This window comes from Eriocheir sinensis, chromosome 27 (assembly GCF_024679095.1).
Source record: "Eriocheir sinensis breed Jianghai 21 chromosome 27, ASM2467909v1, whole genome shotgun sequence".
NCBI lineage: Eukaryota > Metazoa > Arthropoda > Malacostraca > Decapoda > Varunidae > Eriocheir > Eriocheir sinensis.
This window is the reverse complement of record NC_066535.1, coordinates 19539317-19563413: the sequence shown is the minus strand read 5'-3', so window position 1 is coordinate 19563413 and position 24097 is coordinate 19539317. Positions and strand designations below refer to the sequence as shown.

The 24097-nt window shown below is 40.2% G+C and overlaps 1 protein-coding gene and 1 long non-coding RNA gene across 14 annotated transcripts in view; one reads left to right on the top strand and one right to left on the bottom strand.

The window, feature by feature from the left end:
- The window catches only part of LOC127004258 (uncharacterized), a 125193-nt gene that overhangs the window by 97126 nt on the left and 3970 nt on the right, over positions 1-24097 (top strand). For all 13 annotated transcript variants that reach the window (XR_007757732.1, XR_007757726.1, XR_007757730.1 and 10 more), the window contains 2 exons: positions 7978-8094; positions 20582-20653. Coding sequence is in view for 5 of the 13 variants with exons in the window: in XM_050871823.1 (XP_050727780.1) it covers positions 7978-8094; positions 20582-20653 (189 nt within the window). In the remaining 8 variants the exon portion in view is untranslated. The remainder of the gene's footprint in view (positions 1-7977; positions 8095-20581; positions 20654-24097) is intronic.
- On the bottom strand, positions 20969-22007 carry LOC127004263 (uncharacterized). Its single transcript, XR_007757739.1, has 3 exons — positions 21720-22007; positions 21508-21613; positions 20969-21401 (listed from the first exon to the last, which is right to left on the bottom strand). It is a non-coding gene; the product is annotated as an uncharacterized LOC127004263 (long non-coding RNA).

Below are 24097 nucleotides of genomic sequence, written 5' to 3'. Positions count from 1 at the left end.
GCTACAAACGCGTAAAGCTTTCACCGTGTTAAATTTGTCCCATTGCTGCTATTATTTATAGCCACAATTTGTTCCATTGTTGCTACACGGTAAAGCCACAAATTTGTTCCATTGTTGCTACACGGTAAAGCTTGGCCAAATTTGGCCTGTCTCTGCTACTGGTAAGAAACATGATCCCTGCAGGGTTACATAGGGTGCATGATATATGTTTCCAAAGTGCTTACTACACACTGGATACATATTATGCATGCATACAAATTGGTTTTGCTTTTTATAATATAGTTGGAATTAATTTGATTTATTTATTCAGCCCTCTTGACAGAGAGGAAAGTAATATTTCTTATTGTACAAGGGACTCTACCACAGACATGTCGCCAAATCTGATTTTGTATAAGTTTAAACCCAGGAATAAGTCACCTCCAATCCTGGCATCAAAGTTCCTTAAGCCCCCTAACTCACTCACCGGTGCTAATGCAGGAAGTCAAGTCATCATTATACAGTAAATATTGAATTGTGAAAAAAGACTCTAAATATTGGCCGCATCATGTGTGGAAATACATATTAAAAAGGAAGCCTAGCCAGCAGGGGAGAGGAGGAGGGAGGCTCACTACACGGTCTGGTCTCAAAGCTAACAGGCTATATTTTTCACCTGCAAAGGGTAGATATATATTTTCACTTACTTTTTTGCCTTATTTTACAGCCTTTGACAGAGAGGTAACACACACAAACTGGGATCACAAAATGCTTACTTTTTGCCATATTTTACAACCTTTGACAAGAGAGAGAAATGTACACATAAAACTGATACTTGGTAACGATATATAATATATGGAAATGGTTTGTGTGAGGGGTGATTTTTCTCATTTTTCTGGCTAAGGAGGGACCATTAAGAAACATGATCCTGCCACCACCGGGTTAAGTTAAAGTTTTTCTAACGAAGAAGAATTGCTACATTACATTTTGTAAGTCACTGACACAACAAAAAACACTCACCACCATCACTTTGTTGGATGCGTCATGGACAACGATATTAGGTAGGGGTTAGATACACGGAGTCATAATCAGAGGAGCTGCTCTCGTGGCAGGTCTACCGGCCCTTGCAGACTCCTTTATGTTCTTATGTCACTGGACGAGGTGGGAGAGGATGCTTGGGTGCCATAGTAGGGGTCAAAATGCAGTGTGTGTATTCTAGAGAAACGTTCACTCCTACAGTGCTGGCTGTTAACTTCAGACTGAGGAGAAAGAACAGCGTCTCCAAGCATACCAGGGCACGATAACAGAAAACCTTATTCGAGTAATCCGATAACTGATAATGAAAACCTTAACAACACCCTACGCTGTATCCAAAAGAGATCGTACGCTCGCCAAATTTCAAATGTCACTATTGAATATAACAAGCTTTCAGCCATAAACTCAGCATAATCTCATCATTTTTATATATGTAAAACATGCAGAATTAAATGGTGCACATAAAAAAGAAACTCACTACGGCCAGGCTAAACAACACCCCTGCAATCAGCGTATCCTCGAGATCGGGCCAATCGCTACGCTAAATTTCAAATGCTCGCTGAATATAACAAGTCAGCCATAAACTCAATATAATCATCATGTATTATATATGAAAACATGCAGAATTAAATGGTGCACAGCAAACCTACTACGGCCAGGCTAAATAACACTCGCAATCAGATCCGAGATCGCCACGTGTGCCAAATTTCAATAAGTCACTATTGAATATAACAAGCTTTCAGCCATAAACTCAACATAATCATCTGTGTATTATATATGAAAACATGCAGAGATTACATGGTGCACATAAAGAAACTCACTACGTGTCAGGCCAAAACAGCGCCCTCTGCTGTAGAGATCGCCCGAGACGCTGCCATTAAATTTCAAATGTCGCTAAGCTATTGAATATAACAAGCTTTCAGCCATAAACTCAACATAATCATCATGTATTATATATGAAAACATGCAGAATTACATGGTGCACATTTTTGTAAAAAGAAAACTCACTACGGCCGGGCCAAAACAAGCGTCACCTCTGCTGTGTCGAGAGATCTCCAGCAGCTTAAATTTCAAATGTCGCTATTGAATATAAATAAGCTTTTCAGCCATAAACTCAACATAATCATCATGTATTATATGTGAAAACATGCAGAATTAAATGGTGCAATATAAAGAAACCTACCACGGCTGGCTAAAACAGCGCCCTGCGCCGTATCCGAGATCGCCACGCTTCAAATTTCAAATGTAAGCTATTGAATATAAATAAAGCTTTCAGCCATAAACTCAGTATAATCATCATGTATTATATATGAAAACATGCAGAAATTAAATGGTACACATAAAGAAACTCACTACGGCCGAGTAAAACAACACCTCACGCACCATTCCGAGATCGCCATTCGTGTGCAAATTTCAAATGTCGCTTCATTGAGATATAACAAGCTTTTTCAGCCATAAACTCCAACATAATCATCATGCGTATTATACTGTGAAAAACATGCAGGAATTACATGGTTGCACATAAAAGAAATCTCACTACGGTCAAGCCCAAAAACAGTGCCCTGCGCCGTATCCGACGATTACGCCACGCCTCCAAATTTCAAATGTCGCTATTGAATATAATAAGCTTTCATGCCATAAACTCCAGCATAATCATCATGTATTATATATAGAAAACATGCAGAAATTAAATGGTGCACATAAAGAAACTCACCTACGGCCAGGCTAAATAACACCGCATCAGATCCTAGATCGGGCCACAGCCAAATTTCAATGTCGCTATTGAATATAACAAGCTTTCAGCCATAAACTCAACATAATCATCATGTATTACATGAAAACATGCAGAATTACATGGTGCACATAAAGAACTCATCACGGCCAGTAGCCAAAAACAGCGCCCTGCGCCGTATCTCAAAAAAAGATAAGCCACGCCAGCAGCAAATTTCAAATGTCGCTATTAGAGTATAACAAGCTTTCAGCCATAAACTCAACATAATCATCATGTATTATATATGAAAACATGCAGAATTACATGGTGCACATAAAGAAGTATAAAATTAATTGATAATTTTGAGATGTAAGTATAAATATAGAAATAAAATAACTTTAGTAGTATTGGCTCAAAGCAAGCCAGTATATGTCCTGGATAATAATTTTAGGTACTAAGGACATAGTATACTCATTGTTGAAGGTTAAACCCATTACCGTGTCCTTCCAGTTCTACACCAACAAAACACACAAGGACACAGTATACTCGTGTTGAAGGGGTTAAACCCATTACTACGTGTGTCCTTCCTGGTTCTCTTACCAACAAACTCCTATGAATATCCTCTTATTACAGGCCCTTTCCTTCCCTCTAAGTGTAAAAATATGAGAAAAAAATCATCACTCCACAAGCCATTTCATAGTATATATATATATATATATATATATATATATATATATATATATATATATATATATATATATATATATATATATATATACTATATATATATATATCATCTCATATATACATTATCACATTTATGTCAGCACATTATATATATTTGTGTGTGTGTGTGTGTGTGGAGAGAGAGAGAGAGAGAGTTATGTTTACAGATTATTGAGAAAAGTTCTGTGCTGACTAAAGTAAAGAGATTATTTTTTAAGATGAAAGAAAAGTGAGCAAGTATGGCACCAGAATTAAAGCTCTACCAATATCTCTCTCTCTCTATTTTTATACCTTACCAGAAAAATAATTTATTATCTCAAAAAATCCCAATTATTTTACACAGCTGGCTGCTCCTTACTTATTTCCTTACCTCCTGTTTACAGAGGAAAGAAGAGAGGGAGGAAGAAATGAAGAGGAAGAAGATGAGGAGGATGAAGACTTAGTGAGTGTTAAGAGGAGGAGGAGGATAAGGACTGTGAGGTTCACAACTAATTTCTTCCATTGCAAACTCTTCCTTCAACTTCCTTCCTTCCTTCCTTCCTTCCTTCCTCTTAAGCTCTTAATCTCACTGAAATAAAGAAAGGAGAGACAGAAGAGATGGTTAGATTATGATAATGCATTGCAACTTTACCCAAACTCACATGTAATATTTAAGTCTTTTGTTGAGGTTTGGGGCATTTCAGGAGGTAATTTTATGAAGGCTGTGGTGTATTCCTCTGTGTATGAGCTAAAAACACACAACAGCATATTTTTACTTGGAGTTTAAAGGCATTTCAGGAGTAGTAGTTTATGAGGCTGAGTGGTGGTAGTGACCTTTCCTCTGTGCTATGAAGCTAAAAAACACACATTTGACATGTTTTTTACAGCAGGAGTTTAGGGCATTTCAGGGTAGTTTTATGAGGCTGGTGGTGGTGTGACCTTCCTCTGTGCTATGAAGCTAAAAAACACACATTTGACATGTTTTTTGTAGGAGTTTAGGGCATTTGTGTAGTTTTATGAGGCTGGTGTGTGACCTTCAGGCGTTATGAAGCTAAAAAACACACACATTTGACATGTTTTTGTAGGAGTTTAGGCATTTCAGGGGTAGTTTTATGAGGCTGGTGGTGGTGTGACCTTCCTTGTGCTAAGAAGTTAAAAACAATATTTGACATGTTTTTGTAGGAGTTTAGGCATTTCCAGGGGTAGTTTTACAGGTTGGTGGTAGTGACCCTTCCTCTGTGCTAAGTGAAGCTAAAAAATACTATTTGATAGAAGGTAGCATGAGACGCCTATCAGGTCAGGGGCAAGAACAAACACATTTTATCTAATAGGAGTAGCCATACAGGACGCAGGTAGCAGAGTAAGCTTGGAGAGAGAACCTGCTACCTGCGTCCTGTATGGCCACCCTATTAGATAACGTGTTTGTTCTGCTTGACCCGCTAGGCGTCCCTCTGACCTGACATTGGGCCTTCGAATTTACAATAAATCTTTAACCGCTAAAAGTTTGGACTTTAGGGCGAGTTTAACTTTATTCTTTCATCTTATCCCCATGCAGTTGATCTTAAGCTGACTGAGATATTTGTAAGGGGCGGGCCCAAACCCGTCTTAAGGCGGAGCCTGATCAAGTCGAACTGATCAGTCGTCGCCAAGATGGCCGAACGATCATCAAGCCTGTCAGCGCCTAGAGAAGACTTTTCAAGAGCGAAGAGACGTTCTGAATACTTTGAGTGACACAGGAGCTGAAACGCCTGAACTAGACCGTGCAGGAGTACTGGTAGTAACAGTTTGGTGAGAGGGCCTGCAAAGCAGAACTACTTGAAACGCTACAGACTGGATCGTGCAGGAGTACTGTTCAACGGATTTATGAGGGGGAGTTTGCATTGACGCGAAATAAGTTCTACTTTATTACACTGAGTTTTGCACACCGCTGAGCACCCGAAATGAAAGCAGATGTATTACACTGCGTGATCTTGGTCCATCACAGTCTGATCAGTAACAAGCGATCACCGATACCTCAAAGCACTTAGCACACGGGGCCAACCACGCAAATGTAGATGTGTGTTGGTGATGATCTTTGGTCCATCACAGTCGCCAGTAAGCAAAGCGAATACCAGATACTCCTCAAGGCACTTACACAGCCAGCCATATACTTATCCAATCTATCTGATTTCCCTGCACCGTCCCCTTTCTGAAATCCGAGAGAAATAACAAGAATTTGTTGCAAGTTGCAAACTTCCCGCATTGTTGGTGTAATAGATTGCACGCATGTCAGGGAATATGAAGCAGACTATGTCAACAGGAAGAATTTCCATAGCATAAACACACAATTAGTGTTTGATGCCAAATATAATATTCTTAATGTTGTAGCTAATTGGCCTGGGTCCACTCATGATGCTTGTATTTGGCGTGAGGGTGGCCTCAAACGCATGTTTGAGGATCATCGTATACCACCGGATTCATGTCATCTATTAGGGGACAGTGGCTACCCTTGCAGACGGTATCTGTTGACTCCCTTCCCTTTACTATGTGTAGAGTGTGGCAGTCTCTCCAATTCACTCCCCTTTTCCTCTTGGGAGAAGTGAAAGCGGCAATATTTTCCATGATTACCTCGTCAGAGGGTGGGTGATGCAAGAATGAGGAAGACGAACAGGAACGCGTGTCCGTGTTTACATTCAAGAGAAAAGAATATCACCTTGCGCGGATGATAAACGTAACCTTTATTTTATAAATACTACCTTATTATGCCCATATTTCTGAAGTATATCATCATATAACATTGATAAAGTAGTATTACTACATATTCAATCACTGAAGTGTCGCAATTCTGCAATTTAAAATACATCTTTGCCAGGACAAATTTTCAAACTGGATCAGCTGCTGAGTGAAGTTGAACTTATTTTTCATTTAAGCTCAGATATAAGATAAACTTGAGATTCAGTGGAACTTTAAGTTAAAGATTAAGATTAATTGTAAATTTGGGCCCTGGAACTGCAGGGAGGGTTTAGCACCAGCGGCAAGTTACGCTAGTCCTCCCTGCAAGTATTTAGCAACCAAAGGGTTAATTTACAGTCCTTGATAGAGAGAGACTATAGAATATCTTATCCAGTGCTGTCTTTCCCAATACAAGACTTTGACAGTGGACACATATTTGCAGGGGGGCTTTGTGGTGCAGTGGTTAGCACACTCGGGTCACAACCGAGAGAGCCCGGGTTCGATTCCCAGGCGGAGTGGAAAAATTTGGGCGGCTTTTCCGATACCCTACATAGCCCCTGTCCACCCAGCAGTGTACCAGGTATTAATCAGGGGTTGTGTCCCGTCTCCTGGGGTCTGTTCCTTCTATAATTCCTTCCCCTCCTGTCTCTCTCCGGCATATGACCACAGATGTTGTGCTGCCCACAAACCAAACTTTCCAAACTTAATAATTTGTGGGTTGTGTCACAACCTTGAAATAGTCATAGGTGGAGGGCATCATAGCTGAGGATCCCCTGTACAGTGCCTTGAATATGTAGCTTTCTGGATAATAGCAAAATTTGTCACTAAAGAAATAATCGCCTAAGCAGGGTTGGCAATGATTAAATCAAATTGATTTAATCAGATGATTAAATCTTGATTTCTTTACTAAAAATCATGATTGTTATTACCAAACAAAATCATGATTTTTTTTTTTGATTTTTTTAGTAAAAGTATTCCATGAGTTAAATGGTGTGCTCCAAAGATGGTAAAGGAAAACAACGTATTCATTTGCAATGATTCATTTATTCTCTTCAAGGTATATACCACAAAACAACAAGAAGAATCCTACATTATTATAAATTTATAAGTAGGCTTTGACAATTGATATGAATTAATCCTTGAACTCACTATTTAAAGTTTTGAACTCTCGATATAAAGTTATTGTACTTGCTAAAGTCCTGCTCTTGCCTTTCCTCCAACACTGAGGGAATTTTAAAAGATAGGTTAGTAAGCTTTGGTCTGCCAGCTGATCAGCTGCAGGAAAACCCTTTTTCAGGTTAACCCTTTGAATCTCACTTTGTATGTCTCTGGTAAAGCAAAGAAAGCAACAGGACTTAACAAGCATACACGTAGATGCCACTGAGCTGGTAATCTCACAAAAGCAAACTGCCGAGGCACTGACTGTGACTGACCAACTGGTGGAAAATACATGTACTGAGTTTAGTGAGTTCTCTTGTGCTAATGTTGCCAACTGTTTCAGATATCAATATTCAACAGAAAGGACATATTTTATGAAATTAATGGAATATTGAGTTCCATATAGTTTTTTGGGGGTGGCTTGTGGTGCAGTGGTTGGCACTGCCTCAAAGTATAGGCCTGGCGGTATGTATAGAGTTATGAGGGGGGAGAGAGAGAGAGAGAGAGAGAGAGAGAGAGGGAGGGTAGAGGAAGAAAAGTATGTAAAAAAACAAATATGAGAGAGAGAGTATCAATTAATTATCTTAATTATACAGCCCTTGATAGAGAGAGAGATTTCATAATATATTATCCCATGCCGTCTTTCCTGGTACAAGACTTTGAGAGTGGACACATATTTGCAGGTTGGTGTAGCAGTGCTGGGAGGTGCCATAACACAGGGCACTCCTCACCTCAACAACAGTCTCTTCACCGACAAGTAATTCTTCACCAACAAGCTTTTCAGCAGCTTGGAGAAATAGGTAAGCTTTCTCTACTCACTTCCTGCCCTGCCTTCATTACCCCCGCCAGAAGCCTCCAAAGGGTGAACCCGTTATATTGAGCTGTAAAATGTTCAGCAGCTCACTTAGTAACCAAATGTGTTGTAAAATGTTCAGTACATCCCTTGCTTAGAGGAAAGGCCTTAACCCAGTGGTTGTAGCAGTGGGGATCATGTTTCTTAATGGTCCCCCAAGCGAGAAAAATGAGAAAAAATCACACCTCACACAAACCATTTCATAATACATATCAAAGCATTTGTGATCAGTTTACACATCATCTATTTTGGGGGGTTTAAATCATGGCACAAATTTGGCCCGTTGCTGCTACACGGTAAAGCCACAAATTTGGCCCGTTGCTGCTACACGGTAAAGCCACAAATTTGGCCTGTCGCTGCTACACGGTAAAGCCACAAATTTGTCCCATTGCTGCTACACGGTAAAGCCACAAATTTGTTCCATTGCTGCTACACGGTAAAGCCACAAATTTGGCCCGTCGCTGCTACCGGGTAAGAAACATGATCCCCGCAGGGTTAAGCATAGGATGCATGATATATGTTTGCCAAAGTGCTTACTACACACTGGATACATATTATGCATGCAAGATTGGTTTTGCTTTATAATATAGTTAGATTAATTTGATTTATTTATTCAGCCCTTGACAGAGAGGAAAGTAATATTTCTTATTGTACAAGGGACTTACCACAGACATGTCGCCAACCTGATTTTGTATAAGTTTAAACCCAGGAATAAGTCACCTCCAATCCTGGCATCAAAGTTCCTTAAGCCCCTAACTCACTCACCGGTGCTAATGCAGGAGTCAAGTCATCATTATACAGTAAATATTGGTGTGAAAAAGACTCCTAATATTGGCCGCATCATGTGTGGAAATACATATTAAAAGGAAGCCTAGCCAGCAGGGAGGGAGGAGGAGGCTCACTACATGGTTTGGTCTCAAAAGCTAACAGGCTATATTTTCACCTGCAAGGGTAGATATATATTTTTCTACTTACTTTTTGCCTTATTTTACAGCCTTTGACAGAGAGGAAAGTAACACACAAACTGATCACAAATGCTTTGATATATAATATGAAATGGTTTGTGTGAGGGTGATTTTTCTCATTTTTCTTGCTTGGAGGACCATTAAGAAACATGATCCTGCCACCACCGGGTTAAGTTAAAGTTTTCTAAAGAAAGAATTGCTACATTACATTTGTAAGTCACTGACACAACAAAAACACTCACCACCATCACTTTGTTGATGCGTCATGGACAGCGATATTAGGTAGGGTTAGATACACGGAGCCAAGGTTCAGAGGAGCTGCCTCGTGCAGACTCCTATGTTCTTATGTCACTGGACGAGGTGGAAGGATGCTTGGGTGCCATAGTAGGGGTCAAAATGCAGTGTGTGTATTCCAGAGAAACGTTCCACTCACAGTGCTGGCTAGCTTCAGACTGAGGAGAAAGACAGCGTCTCCGCCATAGCAGGGCACGATAACAGAAAACCTTATTCCCGATAACCGATAACTGATAATGAAAAACCTTAACAACACCCTGCGCCATATCCGAGATCGCCACGCGCGCTAAATTTCAAATGTCGCTATTGAATATGACAAGCTTTCAGCCATAAACTCAACATAATCATCATGTATTATATATGAAAACATGCAGAATTAAATGGTACACATAAAGAAACTCACTACGGCCAGGCCAAAACAACACCCGCACTGTATCCGAGATCGCCACGCGCTAAATTTCAAATGTCGCTATTGAATATGACAAGCTTTCAGCCATAAACTCAACATAATCATCATGTATTATATATGAAAACATGCAGAATTACATGGTGCACATAAAGAAACTCACTACGGCCGGGCCAAACAGCGCCCTCTGCTGTGTCCGAGATCGCCGCTTAAATTTCAAATGTCGCTATTGAATATAACAAGCTTTCAGCCATAAACTCAACATAATCATCATGTATTATATATGAAAACATGCAGAATTAAATGGTGCACATAAAGAAACTCATTACGGCCGGGCCAAAACAGCGCCCTGCGCCGTATCCGAGATCGCCACGCCAAATTTCAAATGTCGCTATTGAATATAACAAGCTTTCAGCCATAAACTCAGCATAATCATCATGTATTTTATATGAAAACATGCAGAATTAAATGGTACATAAAGAAACTCACTATGGCCGGCCAAAACAACACCGCACCGTATCCGAGATCGCCATTCGCGCTAAATTTCAAATGTCGCTATTGAATATAACAAGGTTTCAGCCATAAACTCAACATAATCATCATGTATTATATATGAAAACATGCAGAATTACATGGTGCACATAAAGAAATTCACTACGGCCGGGCCAAAACAGTGCCCTGCGCCGTATCCGAGATCGCCGCGCCGCCAAATTTCAAATGTCGCTATTGAATATAACAAGCTTTCAGCCATAAACTCAGCATAATCATCATTTTATATATGAAAACATGCAGAATTAAATGGTGCACATAAAGAAACTCACTACGGCCAGGCCAAAAGAACACCTCGCACCGTATCCGAGATCGCCACGTCAGCCAAATTTCAAATGTCGCTATTGAATATAACAAGCTTTCAGCCATAAACTCAACATAATCATCATGTATTATATATGAAAACATGCAGAATTACATGGTGCACATAAAGAAACTCACTACGGCCGGGCCAAAACAGCGCCCTCTGCTGTGTCCGAGATCGCCTCGCGCGCAAAATTTCAAATGTCGCTATTGAATATAACAAGCTTTCAGCCATAAACTCAACATAATCATCATGTATTATATATGAAAACATGCAGAATTAAATGGTGCACATAAAGAAACTCACTACGGCCGGGCCAAAACAGCGCCCTGCGCCGTATCCGAGATCGCCACGCTCGCCAAATTTCAAATGTCGCTATTGAATATAACAAGCTTTCAGCCATAAACTCAACATAATCATCATGTATTATATATGAAAACATGCAGAATTAAATGGTGCACATAAAGAAACTCACTCCGGCCGGGCCAAACAGCGCCCATCCGAGATCGCCTTTCGCGCTAAATTTCAAATGTCGCTATTGAATATAACAAGCTTTCAGCCATAAACTCAACATAATCATCATGTATTATATATGAAAACATGCAGAATTAAATGGTGCACATAAAGAAACTCACTACGGCCGGGCCAAAACAGCGCCCTGCGCCGTATCCGAGATCGCCACGCGCCAAATTTCAAATGTCGCTATTGAATATAACAAGCTTTCAGCCATAAACTCAGCATAATCATCATGTATTATATATGAAAACATGCAGAATTAAATGGTACACATAAAGAAACTCACTGCGGCCGGGCCAAAACAACGCCCCGCACCGTATCCGAGATCGCCATTCGCGCTAAATTTCAAATGTCGCTATTGAATATAACAAGGTTTCAGCCATAAACTCAACATAATCATCATGTATTATATATGAAAACATGCAGAATTACATGGTGCACATAAAGTAATTCACTACGGCCGAGCCAAACAGTGCCCTGCGCCGTATCCGAGATCGCCACGCGCGCCAAATTTCAAATGTCGCTATTGAATATAACAAGCTTTCAGCCATAAACTCAGCATAATTATCATTTTTATATATGAAAACATGCAGAATTAAATGGTACATAAAGAAACTCACTACGGCCAGGCCAAACAACACCTCGCACCGTATCCGAGATCGCCACATTGCCAAATTTCAAATGTCGCTATTGAATATAACAAGGTTTCAGCCATAAACTCAACATAATCATCATGTATTATATATGAAAACATGCAGAATTACATGGTGCACATAAAGAAACTCACTACGGCCGGCCAAAACAGCGCCCTCTGCTGTGTCCGAGATCGCCAAATTTCAAATGTCGCTATTGAATATAACAAGCTTTCAGCCATAAACTCAACATAATCATCATGTATTATATATGAAAACATGCAGAATTAAATGGTGCACATAAAGAAACTCACTACGGGGCCAAAACAGCGCCCTGTATCCGAGATGCCAAATTTCAAATGTCGCTATTGAATATAACAAGCTTTCAGCCATAAACTCAACATAATCATCATGTATTATATATGAAAACATGCAGAATTACATGGTGCACATAAAGAAACTCACTACGGCCGGGCCAAAACAGCGCCCTGCTGTATCCGAGATCGCCACGCGCTAAATTTCAAATGTCGCTATTGAATATAACAAGCTTTCAGCCATAAACTCAACATAATCATCATGTATTATATATGAAAACATGCACAATTAAATGGAAATTTCAAATGTCGCTATTGAATATAACAAGCTTTCAGCCATAAACTCAACATAATCATCATGTATTATATATGAAAACATGCAGAATTACATGGTGCACATAAAGAAACTCACTACGGCCGGGCCAAAACAACACCCCCAGCAGTTTCCGAGATCGCCAGCCAAATTTCAAATGTCGCTATTGAATATAACAAGCTTTCAGCCATAAACTCAACATAATCATCATGTATTATATATGAAAACATGCAGAATTAAATGGTGCACATAAAGAAACTCACTACGGCCGGGCCAAAACAAAGCCCTGCGCCGTATCCGAGATCGCCACGGCCAAATTTCAAATGTCGCTATTGAATATAACAAGCTTTCAGCCATAAACTCAGCATAATCATCATGTATTATATATGAAAACATGCAGAATTAAATGGTACATAAAGAAACTCACTGCGGCCGGGCCAAAACAGCCTCGCCGTATCCGAGATCGCCATTCGCTAAATTTCAAATGTCGCTATTGAATATAACAAGGTTTCAGCCATAAACTCAACATAATCATCATGTATTATATATGAAAACATGCAGAATTACATGGTGCACATAAAGAAATTCACTACGGCCGGGCCAAAACAATGCCCTGCCGTATCCGAGATCGCCACGCTTCGCCAAATTTCAAATGTCGCTATTGAATATAACAAGCTTTCAGCCATAAACTCAGCATAATCATCATTTTTATATATGAAAACATGCAGAATTAAATGGTACATAAAGAAACTCACTACGGCCAGGCCAAAACAACACCGCACCGTATCCGAGATCGCCACGCGCTTAAATTTCAAATGTCGCTATTGAATATAACAAGCTTTCAGCCATAAACTCAACATAATCATCATGTATTATATATGAAAACATGCAGAATTAAATGGTGCACATAAAGAAACTCACTACGGCCAGTCCAAAACAACACCTCTGCTGTATCCGAGATCGCCGCGCCAAATTTCAAATGTTGATATTGAATATAACAAGGTTTCAGCCATAAACTCAACATAATCATCATGTATTATATATGAAAACATGCAGAATTACATGGTGCACATAAAGAAACTCACTACGGTTGGCCAAAACAGCGCCTCTGCTGTGTCCGAGATCGCCGCTTAAATTTCAAATGTCGCTATTGAATATAACAAGCTTTCAGCCATAAACTCAACATAATCATCATGTATTATATATGAAAACATGCAGAATTAAATGGTGCACATAAAGAAACTCAATACGGCGGGCCAAAACAGCGCCCTGCGCCGTATCCGAGATCGCCACGCGCCAAATTTCAAATGTTGCTATTGAATATAACAAGCTTTCAGCCATAAACTCAGCATAATCATCATGTATTATATATGAAAACATGCAGAATTAAATGGTACACAAAGAAACTTACTACGGCCGGGCCAAAACAACACCCCGCACCGTATCCGAGATCGCCATTCGCGCTAAATTTCAAATGTCGCTATTGAATATAACAAGGTTTCAGCCATAAACTCAACATAATCATCATGTATTATATATGAAAACATGCAGAATTACATGGTGCACATAAAGAAATTCACTACGGCCGGGCCAAAACAAAGCCCTGCGCTGTATCCGAGATCGCTGCGCGCGCCAAATTTCAAATGTCGCTATTGAATATAACAAGTTTTCAGCCATAAACTCAACATAATCATCATTTTATATATGAAAACATGCAGAATTAAATGGTACATAAAGAAACTCACTACGGCCAGGCCAAAACAACACCTGCACCGTATCCGAGATCGCCATGCCAAATTTCAAATGTCGCTATTGAATATAACAAGCTTTCAGCCATAAACTCAACATAATCATCATGTATTATATATGAAAACATGCAGAATTACATGGTGCACATAAAGAAACTCACTACGGCCGGGCCAAAACAGCGCCCTGCTGTATCCGAGATCGCCACGCCGCTTAAATTTCAAATGTCGCTATTGAATATAACAAGCTTTCAGCCATAAACTCAACATAATCATCATGTATTATATATGAAAACATGCAGAATTAAATGGTGCACATAAAGAAACTCACTACGGCCGGGCCAAAACATCACCACGCCCCGTATCCGAGATCGCCACGGTGGCCAAATTTCAAATGTCGCTATTGAATATAACAAGCTTTCAGCCATAAACTCAACATAATCATCATGTATTATATATGAAAACATGCAGAATTACATGGTGCACATAAAGAAACTCACTACGGCCGGGCCAAAACAGCGCCGTATCCGAGATCGCCATTAAATTTCAAATGTCGCTATTGAATATAACAAGCTTTCAGCCATAAACTCAACATAATCATCATGTATTATATATGAAAACATGCAGAATTAAATGGTGCACATAAAGAAACTCACTACGGCCAAAACAGCGCCCTCTGCTGTGTCCGAGATCGCCGCGCTAAATTTCAAATGTCGCTATTGAATATAACAAGCTTTCAGCCATAAACTCAACATAATCATCATGTATTATATATGAAAACATGCAGAATTAAATGGTGCACATAAAGAAACTCACTACGGCCGGGCCAAAACAGTGCCCTGCGCCGTATCCGAGATCGCCACGCTCGTTAAATTTCAAATGTCGCTATTGAATATAACAAGCTTTCAGCCATAAACTCAGCATAATCATCATGTATTATATATGAAAACATGCAGAATTAAATGGTACACATAAAGAAACTCACTACGGCCGGGCCAAAACAACACCACGCACCGTATCCGAGATCGCCATTCGCGCTAAATTTCAAATGTCGCTATTGAATATAACAAGGTTTCAGCCATAAACTCAACATAATCATCATGTATTATATATGAAAACATGCAGAATTACATGGTGCACATAAAGAAATTCACTACGGCCGGGCCAAAACAGTGCCCTGCGCCGTATCCGAGATCGCCGCGTGTGCCAAATTTCAAATGTCGCTATTGAATATAACAAGCTTTCAGCCATAAACTCAGCATAATCATCATTTTTATATATGAAAACATGCAGAATTAAATGGTGCACATAAAGAAACTCACTACGGCCAGGCCAAAAGAACACCTCGCACCGTATCCGAGATCGCCGCGAGTGCCAAATTTCAAATGTCGCTATTGAATATAACAAGCTTTCAGCCATAAACTCAACATAATCATCATGTATTATATATGAAAACATGCAGAATTACATGGTGCACATAAAGAAACTCACTACGGCCGGGCCAAAACAGCGCCTCTGCTGTGTCCGAGATCGCCACACTTAAATGTCAAATGTCGCTATTGAATATAACAAGCTTTCAGCCATAAACTCAACATAATCATCATGTATTATATATGAAAACATGCAGAATTAAATGGTGCACATAAAGAAACTCACTCCGGCCGGGCCAAAACAGCGCCCTGCGCCGTATCCGAGATCGCCACGCGCGCCAAATTTCAAATGTCGCTATTGAATATAACAAGCTTTCAGCCATAAACTCAGCATAATCATCATGTATTATATATGAAAACATGCAGAATTAAATGGTACACATAAAGAAACTCACTGCGGCCGGGCCAAAACAACGCCACGCACCGTATCCGAGATCGCCAGTCGCGCCAAATTTCAAATGTCGCTATTGAATATAACAAGGTTTCAGCCATAAACTCAACATAATCATCATGTATTATATATGAAAACATGCAGAATTACCTGGTGCACATAAAGAAACTCACTACGGCCGGGCCAAAACAGCGCCCTCTGCTGTGTCCGAGATCGCAAATTTCAAATGTCGCTATTGAATATAACAAGGTTTCAGCCATAAACTCAACATAATCATCATGTATTATATATGAAAACATGCAGAATTACATGGTGCACATAAAGAAACTCACTACGGCCGGGCCAAAACAGCGCCCTGCTGTGTCCGAGATCGCCGCGCTAAATTTCAAATGTCGCTATTGAATATAACAAGCTTTCAGCCATAAACTCAACATAATCATCATGTATTATATATGAAAACATGCAGAATTAAATGGTGCACATAAAGAAACTCACTACGGCCAAAACAAACAGCGCCCTGCGCCGTATCCGAGATCGCCACGCGCCAAATTTCAAATGTCGCTATTGAATATAACAAGCTTTCAGCCATAAACTCAGCATAATCATCATGTATTATATATGAAAACATGCAGAATTAAATGGTACATAAAGAAACTCACTACGGCCGGGCCAAAACAACGCCTCGCACGTATCCGAGATCGCCATTCGCTAAATTTCAAATGTCGCTATTGAATATAACAAGGTTTCAGCCATAAACTCAACATAATCATCATGTATTATATATGAAAACATGCAGAATTACATGGTGCACATAAAGTAATTCACTACCGGGCCAAAACAGTGCCCTGCGCTGTATCCGAGATCGCCACGCTTGTCAAATTTCAAATGTCGCTATTGAATATAACAAGCTTTCAGCCATAAACTCAGCATAATTATCATTTTTATATATGAAAACATGCAGAATTAAATGGTGCACATAAAGAAACTCACTACGGCCAGGCCAAAACAACACCACGCACCGTATCCGAGATCGCCAAGAGCGCAAAATTTCAAATGTCGCTATTGAATATAACAAGGTTTCAGCCATAAACTCAACATAATCATCATGTATTATATATGAAAACATGCAGAATTACATGGTGCACATAAAGAAACTCACTACGGCCGGGCCAAAACAGCGCCTCTGCTGTGTCCGAGATCGCCTGGCGCTAAATTTCAAATGTCGCTATTGAATATAACAAGCTTTCAGCCATAAACTCAACATAATCATCATGTATTATATATGAAAACATGCAGAATTAAATGGTGCACATAAAGAAACTCACTACGGCCGGGCCAAAACAGCGCCCTGCGCCGTATCCGAGATCGCCACGCCCCAAATTTCAAATGTTGCTATTGAATATAACAAGCTTTCAGCCATAAACTCAGCATAATCATCATGTATTATATATGAAAACATGCAGAATTAAATGGTACACATAAAGAAACTCACTACGGCCGGGCCAAAACAACACCCCGCACCGTATCCGAGATCGCCATTCGCGCTAAATTTCAAATGTCGCTATTGAATATAACAAGGTTTCAGCCATAAACTCAACATAATCATCATGTATTATATATGAAAACATGCAGAATTACATGGTGCACATAAAGAAATTCACTACGGCCGGGCCAAAACAGTGCCCTGCGCCGTATCCGAGATCGCCACGCTCGTCAAATTTCAAAGGTCGCTATAGAATATAACAAGCTTTCAGCCATAAACTCTGCATAATCATCATTTTATATATGAAAACATGCAGAATTAAATGGTGCACATAAAGAAACTCACTACGGCCAGGCCAAAACAACACCTCGCACCGTATCCGAGATCGCGTGTGCCAAATTTCAAATGTCGCTATCGAATATAACAAGCTTTCAGCCATAAACTCAACATAATCATCATGTATTATATATGAAAACATGCAGAATTACATGGTGCACATAAAGAAACTCACTACGGCCGTGCCAAAACAGCGCCCTCTGCTGTGTCCGAGATTGCCGCTAAATTTCAAATGTCGCTATTGAATATAACAAGCTTTCAGCCATAAACTCAACATAATCATCATGTAAGTCTAGGTGAGTAGGGTAGTAGTAGCCTAGTATAGTAAAATCACTGAGAGCTGATGCCTACATATATATATATATATATATATATATATATATATATATATATATATATATATATATATATATATATATATATATATATATATATATATATATATATATATATATATATATATATATATATATATATATATATATATATATGTAGTGGGTATTGGGTATATCACACACACACACACACGCACACACACACACACGTCAATATGGTCACTGGGCACAGCATGGTGAGCTCTCTTCCTCTCCTTGCCAGTCTCACTGGTTATTTGTTTTCCTGAGACAGATTTATTTACGATAATGACCATTTTTTAGTAAGTATTAAACTGTTTGCATGGAGAAAATAAGGAGAAAGAAAAGGTGTGAAATATGCACTTTAAATTTGGTATTGGCCAGCAGCCTCATCAGTGGCTGTCAGCCAGTGAGGAACAGGGAAAACTGACACGCTCTCCCTGTGGAAGGTGCTTCTCCTCAGCCAATCCATTTTAGTAGTACTGGGAATGAGGAGGCGCAACAGAGGTGAGCGGGGGAGGACAGGTCGACTGGTGTTCAGTAAAATTGTAAGATACGAATACCCTACGACGTGACGTGTTATATTAAGTGTTCGCAGTACTACATTATCAGCTGTAATTGCAGGAAGGTGGGTGGTGAGTTATGCGCATAGCTGGGCGTTATCGCGATACTTTATCGCTGATAACAAAATCGGGTTGTCGGCCATCCGCTGCTTATTTAAATATATATCGGTATCTTCGTTATTTTTGTAACCAAACTAGTGATAATCGCTACTTTTTTTCCGCCTCAGAAAAAAAAACACGTTGTCTCCTCCCTACTCGCATGCGTGGCCCGGGTGCCCGGTATTTTATGAAAAAACTTGGGGGTATGAATTATCTTTGGCGAAGAGATTTCGTACTTAGATCATCAACATTAAAATACTAGGTTGTTTTTTTATGTTAGACTCAAAAATGAATACATCAAAGAGAAAAATCATTTAGCTTTGCCCCAAAATGATTATTCACTACCTCAAATTTGATATTCCATATTCGTTTGTGAGCATGCCATGGTATTGAAGGCACCCGGTGTTGTGTTATTTGGTGTCCCATCGTCAAAAGCTGGCGCTTGTGTTAACAAACACTGGTCTCTCGTGAACTGCGCATGTTCAGACCAGTAAGCATAGACCTGTACAGCATCACAAAGCTTTTTAACACATTAAGGGCAGTTGCTGGAAGGCTGAATCAGACATACAGTACCACCATCCTCGCTGTTTCTAGAACGACACTCTGTACATATAAATACAACTCGTACAGAGTGTCGATCTAGAAACATCGGGGATGGTGGTAGTGGTACTGTATGTCTGATTCAGCCTTCCAGCAACTCTAAATTACGGTTAAAAAGCTTTGTGAGACTGTTCAGGTCTACGCTTGCTGGTCTGAGCATGTGCATTGTGCAGTTCACGAGAGACCAGTGTTTGTCGGTGGGGACGCCAAATAACACAACACCGGTTCAGGCGTTTCTAGTATTACCGTCCATATGTACGTGTCAACGTGTGGTTTTCAGATTTTGTAAGTTTTTAAAAATACAGATAATGAAAATATGAATTCATCTATGTTTTTTATTTGAAATGTCAATATAGTATCGTTTTCGCCTATCGGACTTATCGCTAGCTAGTATCGGAATTGTGGATTAATATCGGGTATCGGTTATTGCCTATATTCGTGTTTCCAGTTAACGAATATCGGTTATCACCGATAAGGTTTTCCATTATCAGTTATCGGTTATCGGGAATAAGGTTTTCTGTTATCGTGCCCTGCTATGGTAATGCGAGCCAGGGTGGGCACCTGCTGGAGGCTAGGTGGGCGCGGGGTGGATAGGTTTAGTAGGGTTGAGTAAACGTGAGAATTACAATAACATTAATCCTCATGATTCCCTGGTAGCACGTATATAATTTGTTTAATATTATTAGGTAGTATTAATGGTTTATATGGATCATGTGTCCCTCGTTCAGTAAAAATAGTAGTAGTTGCTAACAGGCGCACCTAACACAACCAAAATATGGGCTACACACTTGGCGCAGGGACTGTTTTGGGGTGTCATTGAAGGTAACGGGCTCAAGAGTGGCCTGTCCAGATATTTTGTTTTTTATTTATTGATGATCCACGAGACATCCTAGAGTTAAATCAAAGTATGTGGTTATCTTTGTATTCATTCCTACACACTCTGGTAATATCTCTGTGGGGTCTGATTCACTTATTAGAGTGAAATTCTATTGTGGAAAACAGCCACAAATTCGTGTCACTGGTGAAAATGAAACTGATAATTTAAATTTTGCCACCATGAAATATATACAAATAGATAAATTTGAGTGACTTCACCTGCTTGATGTTTACACAGTTAATTGACACCAAACTTGATTTGCAGACACTACCAAACGAAGAAGAGGAGGAGGAGGAGGACTGGGAAGAAGACGAGGAACACAGGAGGAGCCCATTGGTGAGTGTTAATTTATTTTTTTCTAAAATGGTTAACGAGCAATCAAGGAATTTTTATAATAAGGAGGGAAAGTGTGATGCTTTTTTGTAGTTTTGATAAGTTGTCGAGGGGGAGAAGGCCCCCATTAGATAGCTTACACTATAGCTGGTCTGTTTCATTAGGGGGGTCCATGGGCGCACAGCCCCCTATTAGGGGGTTGAATGGGCAAAGACCCCCATGAGGTAGCTTACGGTATTGTTGGGCTGGTTTAGTTAGGGGGGTCCATGGCTGCAAAGGGGGGTTATATATATCCATTTAGACTTTGTGGATCATCTTTAGTGGAGGTAATTCTCTCTCTCTCTCTCTCTCTCTCTCTCTCTCTCTCTCTCTCTCTCTCTCTCTCTCTCTCTCTCCATTATCTATCTTGGTCGCTTCCATTAAAATCTTTCTTATATTTTCTCCCTCTCAGCAACAGCTTTCTCCCTCTCTGTTCCGTCCTTCTTGGCTCGGGGGCCTCTTAAACAAGGCGTCACAGTGCAGGGCGGCGTTAACATGAGCCCAATCAGAGTGGGATGGACGCAGGAGAGGTTTGAATTTAATCTGGGTTTTGATGACACAATATTAACTATATCCTGGGATTGGTATTATAAGACACCTTTGCTTCTCACGTCAACTATGTTCTGTATTTCTGAAGGTCAAAGAGGGGGCAATCGGGTTCTAATGAGTGTTTCTTTAGGTTCAGGGTACAGAGGAAGGGTCAAACTACCACCTGGTCATAAAACTATACTCCTGGAAATGTCAAAGACTCCTAGGAAAGCCTTGCCAAATATGTGTTTCTTCAGGTTCAGGGTACAGAGGAAGGGTCAAACTACCACCTGGTCATAAAACTATACTCCTGGAAATGTCAAAGACTCCTAGGAAAGCCTTGCCAAATATGTGTTTCTTTAGGTTCAGGGTACAGAGGAAGGGTCAAACTACCACCTGGTCATAAAACTATACTCCTGGAAATGTCAAAGACTCCTAGGAAAGCCTTGCCAAATATGTGTTTCTTCAGGTTCAGGGTACAGAGGAAGGGTCAAACTACCACCTGGTCATAAAACTATACTCCTGGAAATGTCAAAGACTCCTAGGAAAGCCTTGCCAAATATGTGTTTCTTTAGGTTCAGGGTACAGAGGAAGGGTCAAACTACCACCTGGTCATAAAACTATACTCCTGGAAATGTCAAAGACTCCTAGGAAAGCCTTGCCAAATATGTGTTTCTTTAGGTTCAGGGTACAGAGGAAGGGTCAAACTACCACCTGGTCATAAAACTATACTCCTGGAAATGTCAAAGACTCCTAGGAAAGCCTTGCCAAATATGTGTTTCTTTAGGTTCAGGGTACAGAGGAATGGTAAAACTACCAGAGGTCATAAAACTATACTCCTGGAAAGCCTTGCAAAGATAATTCTCCTCTCAAGACCTGGTCATGCTGGAAAGAGCAGATTATAATACCAAATAGAATATGTAGCAGGTAGAGTTACATAGCAAATTATAATACCAGGTAGAGTTAGATAGCAGATGAAGAAGATATGACCTAAATTTTAGTGTACAAGTCTACTTTTTGAGCCTGAAAAAATCCCTCCATAACTATGGGTCCACTTCTATGGCTAGGATAAAATGTCAGCCTCAACCACAAGTATTTCCAGCTAAAACTTGTGTGCGCTGAACTTACTTGACCTATTAAAGCACAGATTAATATATACGAATAATAATAATTGATAAAATGAATACTAATACTTATAAAAGTTCCGTCGAGTCCTACGAGTGTGTTTTACTATGCTATACGGCATGAAGCGGCAGTATCAGGGCACTATGGTATGGAGCTGTTACCACTAATGTCTTAGCCTGGGTATTCTGAATTCTGGGAAGCTGGTTCTGACTGCAGATTTTGTGACCTCCATCAGGCATATAGGTGACTCCCTCATTAGTTATTGTATGCTGCACTTGTATGACCCTGGTGGTAGAGAGACACCCTCCTTCTGTACCATAAACCTAAGAAACACACATTTGACGAGGCTTTCACGAAGGTTTGCAGCATTTCCAGAGGTAGTTTGATGACCCTGCTGGTAGTGTGACCCTGCTTCTGTACCATGAACCTAAAAAACACACTTTTGAGAAGACTTTTGTGGGAGTTCTCACCATTTCCAGGGGTAGTTTTATGACACTGGTGGTAGAGAGACCCTTGTTCTGTACCATGAACCTGAGAAACACTCATTTGAGAAGACTTTTGTTGGAGTTCTCGGTATTTCCAGGGGTAGTTTGATGACACCAGTGGTAGTTTTATTGATGTAGTGGTCAGTTCTGGTCCCTGTACAGGTTCTGCAATAAAAGTCCTGTGCCTTATTCCTTCAGAGCCATTGGTAGTGTCACCTTGAGAGGTTTATCCCGGTAGCAGCGGGGATCATGTTTCTTAATGGTCCCTCCAAGCGAGAAAAATGAGAAAAAATCACCCCTCACACAAACCATTTCATAATATATATCAAAGCATTTGTGATCAGATTATGTATCATCTGTTTTGGGGGGTTTAAATCATGGCACAAATTTGGCCCGTCGCTGCTACACGGTAAAGCCACAAATTTGGCCCGTCACTGCTACACAATAAGCCACAAATTTGGCCCGTCACTGCTACACAATAAGCCACAAATTTGGCCCGTCGCTGCTACACGATAAGCAGTGGTTAGCACACTCGGCTCACAACCGAGAGAGCCCGGGTTCGATTCCCGGGTGGAGTGGAAAAAATTAGGCGGCTTTTCTGATACCCTACGCCCCTGTCCCCTGCCCACTAAACAAAACTTTCCAAACTACGTGTTAGCCCTGTGTACCCAAGCTCAGTGAAGGAGAGAGGTGCCAGTGACTCAGGATCACAAGTGCACTGATGAGCCTTGACAAGATAATGCATTGCTCATATGCTGTGAATACATTGTTGACGTAAGCGTACTATAATAATTGATAATTCTTGAGCGTAAGGGTGCTTGTTCGTATGCAAGATGTCATTCTGGTGCTAACTAACTCAGCTCCGAGTCACTGACATTTGGTCCTCAATGCATTACAGAGATTATTGACAATTGTTATGAGACTGTGGTGGTGTGGATGCAATTATTTTGTCAGCCATTCCACTCAGGACATTGATCGCTATTCTGAGACGCTTCCGACTAAATGCCAAAAAAGAGGAAAATGTGTTCTCAGGAGTTTTTAGAGTTATGGGTACAGAAGCCTTGTCAGACTCCCACCAGGGTCAAAACACTAGCCGTGGAAAGGCCCACAACTCCTACCAAAGCCATGTTAAGTGTGTGTGTGTGTGTGCTTGGGTGCAGAAACCCTTGATAACATGTAGGGATGTATCGGTATGGGTGGTATCGGCACATTTTAAGAGTACTAATGTACTTTCTTTTTTCTTCCCTTCTATGGGGGAACAATGAGTAGT